We start from the raw sequence: 14,528 nt of genomic DNA on the forward strand, positions 1-14,528 counted from the left end.
CCAAACTAAAGCTATCTCCAAGACTCAGACTTACTGAGGGGTTTTTATATTTTCTTTTTAGTGACAGGCCAGTATGGGATCTGAACTCTTGACCTTGCTGTTACAACACCACACTCTAACCAGCTGAGCTAACTGGCCAGCCCTACTGAGGGGTTTTTAAAGAGGGGGTTGAGGGAACTGAATGTGGGAAACAAAAATAGGAGGGAGGGGAACACGAGCCTTGGGGGCTCTGTGCAAGGAGCCAGGTGCAAAGTCTTGCCAAGACTGGGTCTTGTTTCTGCTCCAGTCCTTGCTGTTATCTTAGGGTCCTGATTTGGGGTGGAATCAGCATAGCTTTATTGACATCTTTCTTGGTTTTGCGGGGTCTGGATATTACATGTCTTGCAGCAAGTCTGCAGCTCCAGGCTGACTGAAAACAACTTTACATTCATGCAAATAATGCCACCTTGACCTATGACCAAGGTTCAAAATATCAAATAACCATGGGAAAAGAGGGAACTCAGAGAAATGCATTCTAAGAAAAAAACCTGTCTTTTAAGTTTTCCTACAGTTCAGGTGGTTTTAGGTCCCAACATGGCTTCAGTCCTGCTCATTCCAGCAAAGTTTTGTTGTAAGGATTAATGCAGATGGAACTTCATTATCATGCCAGTTAAAACTGTTCTGTTTGGGGCTGGCCCGTGGCTCACTTGGGAGAGTGCGGTGCTGATAACGCTTCGGATCAGCCACGGGTTTGGATCCCTATATAGGGATGGCCGGTTAGTTCACTTGGGAGAGCATGGTGCTGACAACACCAAGTCAAGGGTTAAAATTCCTTTACTGGTCATCTCAAAAAAAAAAAAAAAAAAGAAAAAAAGAAAAAAAAAAAACTGTTCTGTTTGGGGCTGGCAGATTAGCTCAGCACCAAAGTCGAGGGTTCAGATCCCTGTACTGGCCAGCTGCCAAAAAAATAAAAAGACTGTCCTGTTTGGAAAATTTGGCTACTATCTCTCCTGATTTCTTGGAAGGTCAGATAACAACTTAGTTTTGGTGATATGGAACCTCAGCATGAGTGACTCCATTCTGATTTTTAGTTTGGTCTGTTGGGGCCTATGCAGGAGCTCATTCCAAAACAATGGCTGCCTATAATTTTTATTTAATAACTCCAAGGATTGCACTTTTTTTTTTCCTTTTTGTCTTTTTTTGTGACCGGCAACGGGATCACAACCCTCGGTGTTGCGCCCGCACCTTGCTCAGCCAGTGAGCGGCCGGTCTGTATGTGGGATCCGAACCCTCGGCGGGAGCGCCGCCGCGCTCCCAAGCCATGCACTGTAGCAGTGTGCCACCGGGCCGGCCCCCCAAGGATTGCACTTTCATTGGCTGGACTCGAATTTATTCTGCTGAAAACTTTCTTGAAACACATGAGCAGTAGTCTAAAGGGAGTCTTCAGTACTTGGAGTGCTGGGTCATATGGGTGATTGTTGTTTGGGGATTTGACTTCAGCTGTTTCCTAGATGGCAGCATTAGCTTGTGCAGGTTGTCACTTCTCTATTCTTGGGGCTGCTTAACAGGCCTAGCCCTGTGTTCCATTGACATGGCTCTCTCCCTGCTCTGCTCTGAAGTGGGAGCTTGAGGACTCAGCACCAGCCACTGAAGCATAGTCATATCACTCAATTAACTTAGAGACCTCACTGGAGGTCTAGGGGTTGCTTTTTGAAATACCGTCTTTCAACTCCAGGTTGTCAGCAAAGGACCTGTGAGTTCCCTTTGTAGCTGGTGGGCCTGTGGGCCCTTCATTCTGGGCATGTTCCAGGTGACTTCCTGGAACATGAAGAGACCTCAGCCTCCAACCATTCCAGGGCTGCCCCCATCTCGAGCCATTTCAGCTGTGTACCTGGGAGCTCCTTCCCCAGACACGCATCTCAGTTATCCCTATCTCAGTCAATCACCAGACAATGAGGCCAGTTATTTTTATGTAACAGTAAACTTTTAGAATTTAGATTTCTAGGATGTGAGAGCTAGATAGGTCTTAGAGAGCATCTGACCTAAATAAGCTCACTTTACAATGGGTAATTGAAACTCAGAAAGGTTAGGAGATTTGGCTGAGGTCATATAGCTCAGTGGAGCTAAATAGAGCTTAGGTTTCCTAACTCCCTGTGCAGTACTAAGTTAACCAAACTCACCATGACCTGTGATAGCTAGTCCCAACATTATTCAGTAATCCTTTTCCCTGACCTTGGTCAGCAAACTCCCTCACTCCCTGCCATTCTTTCCTGATTCCCCACTCCAGTCCTCCTAGGTCTTATCAGGTGTCACAGTTGGTTTATGTGTCAACTTGGCTAGGCTGTAGTCCCAGTTATTCAATCAAACACTTATGTAGGTGTTGCTATGATGGCATTTTGTACATGTGATTATCTTCTATTATCAATTGATTTTAAGTAAAGTCGCTTATTCTGGATATCTGGCTGGGTCTCATCCAATCAGTTGAAAGGCTTTAAGAGCAAAACTGATGTTTCCCTGAGGAAGAAGAAATTCTACCTGTGGACTGCAGGTTCACCTCCTGCTAGGAGTTTCTAGACTGCCCTACGGATTTGGGGCTTGCCTAGCCAGTATCCACAATTGCATAAGCCAATTCCTTGCAATAAATCTCTTTATGTATATGTGTATGTATATCTCCTACTGGTTCTGCTTTTCTGGTAGAACCTGATTGATACAGCAGGTAACTTTATTTATCTAACCGAACAAGTAAAAGTTAGGTATTAACTCCCTTAAGTTTCACTGTTTCTCTCCCCCACAGTACAAACTAACCCATAACTTCACTCATTTTAATTTTAAAATTAAAATTCTCAAAGTTTCTTGTTCCAACACCTACATAAATCATCCTCTTCGATCTCCTCTGAGACCTTTTTCCATCAATTATCTCCTCTTTTTAGACTCTTCAGCCCCTTTCCCTGCTCTTCCTTCCTCTTCCTCATATAAACATGCTCATGTCTCTCCTATCTAGGAAAAAAACCCTCCTTCCTTACATGTTTTCTGGCATTCTAGAGCCAAACTTCTTGAAATATTCAACTCTTGCTGCCGATATTTCCTAATCTCCCATTCATTTCAGCTTCCCCCAATTCATTGAAACTTTCTTTGTCAAGATAGTTGATGATCTTCTGACTGCCATAGATGGAGGAAACTGAAGTCCATCCTTTTCTCAACTTCTCAAGTGACATTAGCCACTCTTTGAAATCTCTCTTTTCCCTTCAAGCGCATCATTCTCGTTCCCTTCACCTCCCAGACCACTCCATTCTCTAGTTCCTTATCTGATTTCTCTTTGTACCAATCATCAAATGTTGGTGTTCCCCAATGCCCCGACTTCAACCTTCTTCTCATCTTATATACCTGTAGTTTTCGAGTGACTTCTTCCACATCTGTTTCTTAAACTTCTTTATGTGCTGATGACTCCTGAATCTGAGCCCTATATCAAACCTATATTAAAGTTTTATTCCCAAATCCTGTCATTTGTGGCAACATGGATGAAACTGGAGGATATCATGCTAAGTGAAATGAGCCAGGCACAGAAAGACAAATACCACATGGTCTCACTTATATGTAGAATCTAAAAAAGTTGAACTCATAGAAGTAGAGAGTAGAATGATGGTTACCAGAGGCTGGGGAAGCGGGGGAGGATGGGGAAAGAGAAGATGTTGATCAAAGGATATAGTTTCAGCTAGAGAGGAGGAATAAGCTCTAGTGATCTATTGCATAGAATGGTGACTATAGTTAATGCGTTGTGTACTTCAAAACTGCTAAAAGTCATGAGCCAACTCCCCTAATAAATCCCCTCTCATATATTTATAAACAAAACAAAAAATTGCTTAAAGTGTAGTGGCCAGCCACAAAAACAAACAAACAAAATTGCTTAAAGTAGATTTTTAAATGTTTTCACCACAAAAACATAAACATGTGAGGTGATGGGTTTGTTAATTAGCCTATTTTAATCATTCCACATTATAAAGATATATGAAAACATTACATTGTATCACATAAATATATATAATTTTTTTAAAAGATGACTGGTAAGGGGATCTTAACCCTTGGCTTGGTGTTGTCTGCACCACGCTCAGCCAGTGAGGGAACTGGCCATTCCTATATAGGATCCGAACCCGTGGCCTTGGTGTTATCAGCACCGCACTCTCCCAAGTGAGCTATGGGCTGGCCCCTGTATAATTTTTATTTGTCGGATAAAAGTAAAAAATTTTTTATAAAGCTTTATTCCCCCAAATCCCTCTGCCTAATGTTGGAACTCAATCAGGATTTACCACAGATACATCACAATTTAACAGGTCTACAAATACCATATGTCCTCACTCATTTGTAGAATCTTTAAAAATATGTACTCTCATTTCTCTTCAGATCATATAAGTCTTTTGCTTTTTTTTTTAAACTTGATGTTAGAATGGCAGAGAGTAGAACAGTATTTACCAGAGACTGGGAGGGGAGAGGGAAGGGCTGGCCAATGGCTACAAAATCCAATTAGATAGGAGGAATAAGTTCTGATGTTTTATTGCCCAGTAGGGTGACTACGGTTAACAGTTAAGTTTTGTATATTACCTAATAGCCAGAGGAGAGGCTTTTGAATGTTTTTACCATAAAGAAGTGATAAACGCATGAGGTGATTGATACCTACCCGATTACTATACAACATATATATGTGTCAAAACATCAGATTGTACTCCATAAGTATATATAATTACAATGTGTCAATTAAAATAAAAAGAAAGATTTAAAAAACACAGCTCAACAGGTCTAAAAGCTAACTAGTCTTTCCTTTGTATTAGTCCCCATCTCAGAGAATGACATCCTTCTCTTCCCAAGAGTTGCCCAAGCTACAGACATGGTAGTTCTCCTAGATCCCCTCCTTCACTCACCCTCATGCCTTCAGTTATCAAGTTCTTCAGGTCTACCCTCCCTTCTGTCCTCTACCCGTGTCTTAGTCTGTTTTCTGTTGCTATAACAAAATACCTGAGACTGGGTATTTATGAAGAATAGAAGTTTATTTAGCTCAAGGTTCTGGAGACTGGGAAGTCCAATAGCATGGTGCTGTCATCTGGCTAGGGCCTTCCTGTGTCATGACATGGTGGGAGGCCTCACATGGCAAGACAGAGAAGGCATGCTAGCTCAAGTCTCTCTTCTTATAAAGCCACCAATGCCATCATAGGGGCCTACCATCCTGTCCTCATATACTCCTAATTATCTCTCAAGGCCCCACCTCTGAATACCGTCAACAGATGAATATCAGGATTAATTTTCCAATACATGAAATACGGGGGACACATTCAAGTCATAACAACCCCCAATCTCTCAAATTCTTCCCTCTTCTCTTTTCCTAGTATTACTGCCTTTGTTCAGACATTCATCATTTCTCATCTAGACTTAGTCTCTTAACTAGTTTATCTCATCCTGCTTCACTTCCAGTCCATTTTTCTCACAACAGAAAAAAATGATGTTTTTATATAAATCTTATCAATCCCCTGGACAGAATTTTGGTTGGGTGTTTCCCCATAGCCCATAAGATAAAGTTTAAATTGTTTGGCACAATGTTCATGGCCCTGCCTTTTCATGGGGCTTCATCTTTGCCCAATTGTACTTTGCATTTTAGGTGTACTGAACCACTTGTAGTTTTCATAGCTTCTTCTTTCTGCACAAGCTGGGCCCCAGTACTGTGCTAGTACTGCTCACCTACACACACACATGTGTGCATTCGTATGTACACACCTGCCTTCACAGTCTTCCCTGACACCCCCAGAGAAAGTTAGTTGCCCTTCTTTTTTGCTCCTTTAGCATCCAGTGAAAAACACCTTTTTAAAAAAAATTTCTTTAGGGATCATGGCTTGTGGAGGAGAAAAACACCTTTGTTATAGCTGCAATAAAACCATTTGACTTGAGGAGAAGAACCAAATCTTTAGTGGTCTTTATATTCCTAGCACTTTTCAGGGAATGTCTAATAAACATGTGATTAGTTCAATTCAGCTATTTTAAAACTTTTTTTTTTTTTTGTCTTTTTCCGTGTCCGGCAACGGATCGCAACCCTCAGTGTTGCCCCCGTACCGGACCAGGGACCGGCAACGGGACTGCAACCTTCGGTGTTGCTCCCATGCCTCGCTCAGCCAGTGAGCGGGAACCGGTCTGTATGTGGGATCCGAACCCTCGGGCGGGAGCGCCGCCGCGCTTCCCAAGCGGCGCACTTATCCAGTGCGCCACCGGGCCGGCCCTAAAACTTTTTTTTTAATAAAGGAAACTTCAAATAAAATTTTCTGCAAAAGCTTAATATATAGAATATACAAATGCCAGATCCTATCACTTAGTCCTCTTCTGTCGTGTCGCCTCTTAGGTGTCAGAGTCTTTGCTGGGCACAGTGTGAAAATCACCGGCTTAAAGTCTATCCTAAAGTTGACCAGACATCTGATTTGTCAAGAAACTGTCAGACTCAGCCATAAAAAGGAATGACAACATGGATGAAACTTGAAAACATGTTAAGTGAAAGAAGCCAGATGCAAAGGCCACATTATTGTATTATCCATCTATATGAATGTCCAGGCAAAACCATAGAGACAAAAAATACATGGGTGGTTACCAGGGGCAGGGGGAACAGGAGAATAGGGAGGTGATTACTAATGGGTACAGGGTTTCTTTTTGAGGTGATGAAAGTATTCTGGAATTAGAGAGGGGTGATGGTTGCATAACCTTGTGAATATGCTAAAAACCTCTGAATTGCACACTCTAAAGGTGTCAACTTTGAGCTGGTATGTTAGCTTGGTTTGTTAAAGTGTGGTGCTGATAACACCAAGGTCTGGGGTTTGATCCCTGTACTGGACAGCTGCCAAAAAAAGGGGGGGGGTGAATGTAGTAGGTTGAATTATGTCCCCCCAAACTCACTGAAACTTGAATTGTGTCTCCCAAGTTTTATGTATTAGAAACTCAGTCCCCACTGTGACTGTTAAGAGGGTGGGAAATCCTATTGTGGTAATTGAAAGGTGGAGCCTTGAAGAGGTGATTAGATTGTAGGACCGTGCAGTAGTGAATGGATTAAAAATGGTGGTCAAAGGCGTGGTTCTAAGGACTTTGAAAGAAGAGGAGATTCTGTCTCTCTCTCTCTGTTCTCTCTGCTTCTATCATCTTGCAATGCGAGACCTTTGGGTCACTGTTGCCACCACCAGATGGATTTTGGGCTTCCCAAGCTCAGAAACTGTAAGCAATAAATTTCATTTTCTTTATAAATCACCCAGTTCCATGTATTTTGTTATAAGCAACAGAAACGAACTAATACAGTGAATTTTATGTCTCGATAAAAAGAATTACAGTGACATAATATTTTGTCCCGTGGAAATGATTGTTTGAAAGAAATAAAGGAATTGTTATAAAAACTGGCTAGTCATGAGTTTATTTCTATAATTTAATAATTCTTTATAAAATTACATGTTTGTAGCTGTTGTCTTTGTCTAATAGGGAAGAAATGTCACTCTGACATTCTCTGTGATGTGAATAAATCTGTTGAGAGCAGTGAGGAACTCCCCACTACCATCAAACCCCCAAACAAAACCTATCAATATTTCCAAAGTGACTTTATGTCCTTGCTGAATCTATCTGGTCACCCTAATGCTTCCCCTGAATGCTAACCAACCTCTTATGTTCATGACAACCCACAATGAAAATCTCTCCCCCTTGAGGGGCTGGCTGGTTAACTCAGCCTGTTAGAGTGCAGCCTTGTAACACCAAGGCCAAGGGTTCAGATCCAGATACCAGCCAGCTGCCAAAATAGAAAAAGAAAATCTCCCCCCTTTGGAATTTCCTTTTTTTTTTTTTTTTTTGTCTTTTTCTGTGTCCAGCAATGGATCGCAACCCCCAGTGTTGCCCCCGCACCAGACCGGGGACCGGCAACGGGACTGCAACCCTCGGCGCCGCTCCCGCGCCTCGCCCAGCCAGCGAGCGGGAACCGGTCCGCACGTGGGATCCGAACCCTTGGGTGGGAGCGCCGCCGCGCTTCCCAAGCGGCGCACTATCCAGTGCGCCACCGGGCCGGCCCTGGAATTTCCTTTTTTGAGCAGTGTTGGCAGTTTATGCTACTGAGGAGGTCAAGTCTCCCTGAGGGAAGAATCCCAGTTCTGAGAGAGCTAAGCGGAGACACCAGGGCTTATGGGTCAAGCTGGGGGTGGGGCGGACTGGGCTGGGGTAGTAGGGCCGAGGCCTTAGGAGTAAACTTAGGCTAAACTTCAGGAGTCGGGTGGTTCTGGGAAAGGACAAAGGACAGTGGTCCAGGCCATCTAAGTATAGTGAGTGGGTTAAAGTCAAGAGAGTGAGGTGGCAGCCTTCTAGCGGAGAAACACTTTTTCTCAAGGAGAGGACAGGGGAGCAGAATGCTGGGGAGTGGGACATCTGGGGTTTGGGCAATAAGCCACAACTAGGCCTTGCCCTCCACCTCGGAATTCCAGTTTGAGTAAGCATTTTCAGGCGCTATCCTTGAAAAGAGTTGGTGCAACCCCAAATCTTATCTCCTCTTAGTAAATTGTAAAGAGAAGCCTAGTATTCTTACACCTCTCTCCCTCATCTTCCCGTGCTTCCAAGATTGATGTCCAACAGATAACCAGAAATGAGTTTCGCACATCCCTACCAGAGTCAAGAGGCAGATTCCAGCTGAAGACAACCATGCACACGTTAGCTTTAGCCATGTCCTTTTATTGAGCCATTTGGATGGGGTTTAGTGAGAAGGGTGTTACCACACCCCACCACGGTGCCCCTGCCAAGGAGGAGGCCGGGGCTCAGCAGCTGCTGCAGGAACTGGGGTAGGTGTCCCAGTGCAGGCCGATGGAATTAATGAGGGCACCAGCTCGGCCACTGATGAATCGGAGCACAGTGTTGGGGTACAAGGGAACGGCATTGAAACTCGTGCCTGTGTCTTTCCCGAAAGACAGGTAGCGACCCTTGTCCGTCACAAAGACCAGCTTCCTCAGGTAGAGCTTGTACTTGCCAGACACCTGGATCACGGATTCCCCAGGGTTCAGAAAGATCTCCTCCAGGTCTCCCAGGCTGCCACCCACATAATCACTCCACACCGTGCCATAGCGCACCTGGAGACTGGGGGCAGGAGTGAGAAGGGAAGGAAGGGAGATGTTGAACAGGGTTATCAGGATTCAGGACCTCTTGGCCTACGTCAAGATCTTCAAACTGGTGACATGGATAACAAGTCTGCTAGTGCCACAGAATGGGAAGGCTAGGTGAGCCCTAGAAGATCATATGCGGAATTTCAACTCCTCATTGGGCTGACAAACAGGCTCATAGAGGGAGAACCACTTGCCCAGAGTCATCCCAACAGCAAAGGTCAGAGGTTGAATTTGAAGTCCAGACTCCTACTGTGCCTCCACCCCGCATTTGAGAGAAGCAAAGGAGGATTTGCTTTTTTTTTTTTTAAAGATGACTGGTAAGGGTATCTTAACCCTTGACTTGGTGTTGTCAGCACCACGCTCTCCAAGTGAGCCACGGGCTGGCCCTAGCAAAGGGATTTTCAAACATCTGAAAGTCTCCCATGATGGAACGGGAAGAGATTTGTCCATGCTGTCCCAGGATGCAGATCTAAGAAGGAGACATTGGCTCTGCATATGACAGAATTTTCCAGCTGTCTGAAGAGAATGGGAATATCCCAGAAGAGGCGTCTAGCAAAGAGAGAGGACGCCTATTGGGAGCACTGCAGAGGAGGTGCTCAGATCGGGGCTGAGCTAGACAACTTCAGGCCCCTGAGAGTTTATCATTACAGGATTTGCCAAGGTCATGTGTGCTAGGGGAGGTAGAAGTTGCAAGAGTGCAGATCTAGGATCCAAGTCCTCTAAGAACTTTTTACTATACTATGTATATCTGTGACTTGTTGATTGAAACAGATGTGACCCAAAGTGAAAGAACTTCCCAATTTAGTGAGATCCTAGAGGGTCTCTAAACCATGGAAACTCAAAGAATCTTACCCTACGATGAATAATGTGTTGACTCGCACACGGAGGGCAGTGATGGGGCCTTCCAGTTGGTAGCTAGAATGGGAGAATCGCTTCCCACCACCACCTCCATACTCTCCGTTGTAGGAGGAGGCCCTGGCCTGAACTGGAGGGGAAAGTAGGAGTTGAAAGGAGAAATCCCCCAGGAGCTGTTTCTCCCCATCGCCCCTGTTCCTCCCACAACTCAGTTCCCACCACCCCAAGCCAGCCTCTGAAAGCTTTGGCCAGCAGTAGTGCAGAGGGCCACCTTCCCATGACCTTGTTACCAGGCTCCTGGCATCTCACTTACTGGCACTGGCAGAGGCGGAGGCACAGAGAAGGGCTAGGAGAGCGATGGTCAACATTCTGGGGCTGGAGTGGGAAGAAAAGAGAAAATGAAGGTTTATTTTTTTCCCTCCAGACTTCACTTTCCCAGGTGACCCTGATCTCCAGTTTACACTTAGACATCTTGGCCCTTCAACTCAGACCTAGCAGGCACACTCTTGAGCTTAGAAAGGGCTTGTCCATAGTCTATACTTCTGTTCCTCCCGGATACTATCTTTCGTGTCCCTAAATCCTCTGGCTCTTTCTGGTCTGGCTGTAGCCAACCCCTCTTACATCCCAAGCCAGAAGATCAATCCTAGCCCTCTACCTGGAGTAAGCTGTGTCAAGCTCCAGTCCATTCTGGCACAAAGCAAAAAAGGTGTTTTCCAAAGAGGAGGGCATCTCCAAAGTATAGAGATGGCTGAATTTACCAAATCAGGAATCTGAGCAAAACCTAGCTGCAGTCTACCTGTGGTAGATCGGTCTGTCTATGGGGTATCTGGGCCATGGTTAAAATACCTAGCTTCATCCTGGTCTCAAATCAGACAAAAAGGAGCATTTTAGAGCTGCCTCTGTGTCATCTGAGGAGTGAGGGTGGTGATAGAAGAGACTGTGCTAACACCAGTGTTCAAGCAGTTCTGGTGGAACTGGGAAAGACTGGGAAGTTGCAGAAGGAGGGGGGACCAGCTGAAGACATTAGATCGCAAGTGCCTGGTCTATTTGCCATAATTCTTTCTCCACTAACAAAAACATGACCATTTCCCTTCTCCTGAGCATCCCAGGTATCCCTAGTCTTTCAGCTGAGACCTAGATATCTTTGCACCTAGGACTAGCTCAGATCCAGATGCCCCATTTAACTGACACTCAAGTCTTTCCTGCTGCTCACTCCAGGCATCCTCTTCTCCAGCTCAGATTTGAATCCCCCCCTAACTCAGATCCAGGCTTACCTGTCACCTCTCACCTGGAAGTTTCAGGTGCAAAGTAACCCCCCGAAACTTCCAGATCTTTTATACCAGGTCCAAGCCCTCTCCCCACTCTTTATTGTGTGAACCTCACCTTCTGAGCAAACATAGTCAGCCGCTTAGGATGAGGTGTCAGGCAGGGTCTGGAACGTGTTATCCTGCACCTTCCCCAAAGTGTTACAGGTGGCAGGGTGGGGTCCACTCTGGCCAAATGCCAAATCTCAGGAGGGGCAGAATAAATGTGAGAAAAGGTCACCAACCAAGGCCAGCAGCTTTGGGTGGGCAAAATAGCTAATGACTTCTGGGGTATAAGAAAGGGGGCTCTTGAAGGTTCTCCCTCCCCTAAGTTGTCCGCAGATACTTTCACCTGAAATCTGCCATCTATCAGGATAAACATTGCCCTCTCCAGGCACGTGAAATGTAGATTCTCCCAGAAAGGGAATACACTCCCAATAACACCTTATACTTAAGTATAAGGTGCTTACTATTTGCCAGACGACGTTTTCTCTCACTCGCCTGATATTTTATTATGAAAAAATCCAAACATTTAGAAAAATTTAAAGAATTGTATAGTGAACACCAATATAACCACCATATAGATTCTACCATGGTTAATATTTTGCTGTACTTGCTTTTTTCCCCTGCCCATCATCTATCTATCTATCCTTCTCAAAACTTTCCTGTCTGCAAAGGGTGACTTGAGGCTGCAGGTGGACACTCAACACCTTGAGTTCCCCCTTCCCAGAAATAGTCAGTCCTCTGGGCAAGTGGGACGCTGAGGAACTAAGGGTACACAGGGCCGCCTCTGTGGGTAGTGCAGGGCTTTGGGCCCTCAGCAACTTCTGGGCAGCACGGCTGTAGCCCACCCAGGGCAATTGCTCCTGTCCTGAGGTCTGAAGCATCCCCAGGGTTGATATCATAGACTTCTTCTCTCTTTAGCCGTTCTCTTCCAGGGCTGATTCTCCTCAACCTAAAATCCCTAGGAGTGACTCCTGAGTCCCATTGCCTGACACCTCTAGGACTGGCCCTCTGACCCCTCTGAGTCAGCAGGTCCTTCCAAACAAAGAAAGGATGAAGCCCCGGGAGGGGCTGGAACCAGACGTCTGGGTTGTGATGACTAGTAGCTGGGCATGCAGGGCACTCCACCCCACAGGCTTGCCATCTGGGGCTGAGGTCTCATCCCGGATAGCAAAGGTTGAGTCCCTCCCTGAGGAGCAGGAAGTAGGGCGGGTTCCCGTGCAGAGATTCCGGGAATGAAGCAGGACCACAGTGAGGGGCGCCATTGTTTCGCCTGTCCTGCCTTCCTCTCTCCTTTCCTCCAAGTTCAGGATGAGCATATCCCAGTGATAGCTTTACCTCATTCCAGGCATTTTGTTCTGTTGAGTCTCTTGCCCCCTCTCTGCCTTTCCTTCCCGATTCTCTCTTTCCCTTTCTGTCCTGATCTTTCCCTGCATCTCTCACTCTGAGATTGCTCCTTTATGTTCCTTCTCTCCATATGTTCCTTTTTCCTTCTGCCTCTCCTCTCCCTCGTCTCCATTTTCCCCGAGCTCTCTCCAGCTCTCTGCTCTCTCCCCTTTCTGCTGCTGTCTGTTCTCTTCTTCATTAGGGACATATCACTCAGTCTGCGGCCAAACACATGAAGACAAAGATGGCAGTCCAGAGAGGTCTGAGGGGAACACCTTGTTTCCAGACATGAGGCATCTGGGACCCTCAGGATAGAGGCTCCCACATTAGCACCCAGACTCCCCATAGGGAGATCCAGAGTCTCCTGCACTGCCTGGAGACTGGTCCTTGGGTCCCCTACAGTGGTCCTCAGTCTCCTCTCCAGAGTGCAAGTGATGCCTTTCCTCCAGTGGGAGGGTCTCAGGGCCCATCCTCTGTCTGTCCCAGACCCCATCCTCTGTCTGTCCCAGACACAAGGAAGCTAATGCTCAGACCTCAAGGGTCTGGTTGGAGGTGGGGACTGAGGAGCCAGAAGGAAGGAGGTGCAGGTGGCGGAACACCAGGTCCCCCTCCACTGCAATGCTTTTCTGTTCATCTTGAGCTGCTCCAATGAATAAACTACAGTCTAGTGAGCAGAAGTGACTTCACCAAGTCACAAAAGGTGTCCCTCCACTCCCCTACCCCCATCTCCTCTGCCCCACACTCCAGTTAATCTTTGCTCACACTACTCCAGCTGCTTAAAATGCTCTCCTTCCACCCACCACCACCCCGCACCCACCACAAAGCCTTCTCTCCCAAAGACCCCAGCCCTCTCTTCCCAGCCCCTCCACTTCAAACAGCATTTGTCATGCATGCTCTGGCCTCCTGGAGTGCTTCCTGAATTGCTCTACTATGGCTCTAATTACCCTGTACTGTAATTTGTCTGTTTACACGGAAGCCTCCTCTACTAAACTGACAGCTCATTGCAGGGCAGGGACCGTGTCTTATCTGTGTAAGAATCTCCAGCCCCCAGCATCACATGTGATGCAGAGTAGATGACTGTCTAAGGAACAAGTGAGGTGGCACCTTTGGTCCAGGCTGCAGCGAGACATCTGTTAAATGTTCATTCTCTGTCTTTCACACATCTCTGTCTCTCTTCCTGCAGAGTTTGTATTAGGGTTTTCTTTCATTTCTTATTCATATTTCCTTCAGGGAAACTCTGTATTGGGAAGAATACTGGACATAAAGACAGATTCTGGGTTGAGGTCCTCAATCCAGCACTTCTTAGCTGAGAGAACTTAAAGAAGTGACTTCATTCTCTGGAACCTCTATTTCTGCATTTGTAAAATGGGGGGGGATGAACTCTACCTCCCCAAAGGATAAGATTCAAATACAAGTTCCCTGCTCTTTGTTCCAAGGTGTCAGCTGGAAGTGGGTTGGGCCACCTTCGGACAGCTTGGGCGGCTGTGGCAGTGCTAGCGTGGCTCCCTCCTGAGACCCAGACTCAGGGCAGGTAAGGGTACATTGTTGATCACTTTTTAAGTCAGAAACCTGTAGCAATGTTCCAAGAATTCACAGACGAATGTTGTGTTATAAAGACACATGGGCTTAAAGCCAGGCCCCAGTCCTTACTCACTATGTGACCTACAGAGCTTCAGTTTCTTCATTGGTAAATTAGAGATAATAAGATGAACCAATTTTTGTCAGACCCCTGGCACAGACCTGGCATGTGGTAGGTACTGAGTAAATACTTATTCTCCCTAAAGATTTTTACAAAATATGGTCTCTCTCTTTTTTTTTTTTTTTTTTTTTTTTTTTTTTTATTGACGGGAAGGGGGGG

The 14,528-nt window shown here is 45.8% G+C and overlaps 1 protein-coding gene across 1 annotated transcript; it reads right to left on the reverse strand.

Moving 5' to 3' along the window:
* Positions 1-8,780: 8,780 nt before the first annotated feature.
* Positions 8,781-10,346, reverse strand: ZG16 (zymogen granule protein 16). The gene is made up of 3 exons (XM_008586542.1): positions 10,291-10,346; positions 9,975-10,107; positions 8,781-9,096 (listed from the first exon to the last, which is right to left on the reverse strand). The coding sequence occupies exons 1-3, from the start codon at positions 10,343-10,345 to the stop codon at positions 8,781-8,783; spliced, it is 504 nt and encodes a 167-aa protein (XP_008584764.1). The 5' UTR covers position 10,346.
* Between the last annotated feature and the right edge of the window lie 4,182 nt (positions 10,347-14,528).

This window comes from Galeopterus variegatus, unplaced genomic scaffold (genome assembly GCF_000696425.1).
Source record: "Galeopterus variegatus unplaced genomic scaffold, G_variegatus-3.0.2 Scaffold4015, whole genome shotgun sequence".
NCBI classification, from domain to species: Eukaryota; Metazoa; Chordata; class Mammalia; order Dermoptera; family Cynocephalidae; genus Galeopterus; species Galeopterus variegatus.

Coding starts and splice junctions, on each gene's coding strand:
- ZG16 (XM_008586542.1), bottom strand. CDS start 10,345: ATGTTGACCATCGCTCTCCTAGCCCTTCTCTGTGCCTCCGCCTCTGCC. Junction 10,108..10,290: donor CTCCGCCTCTGCCAGTGCCA/GTAAGTGAGATG, acceptor TTTCCCCTCCAG/TTCAGGCCAGGGCCTCCTCC. Junction 9,097..9,974: donor AACACATTATTCATCGTAGG/GTAAGATTCTTT, acceptor TCCTGCCCCCAG/TCTCCAGGTGCGCTATGGCA.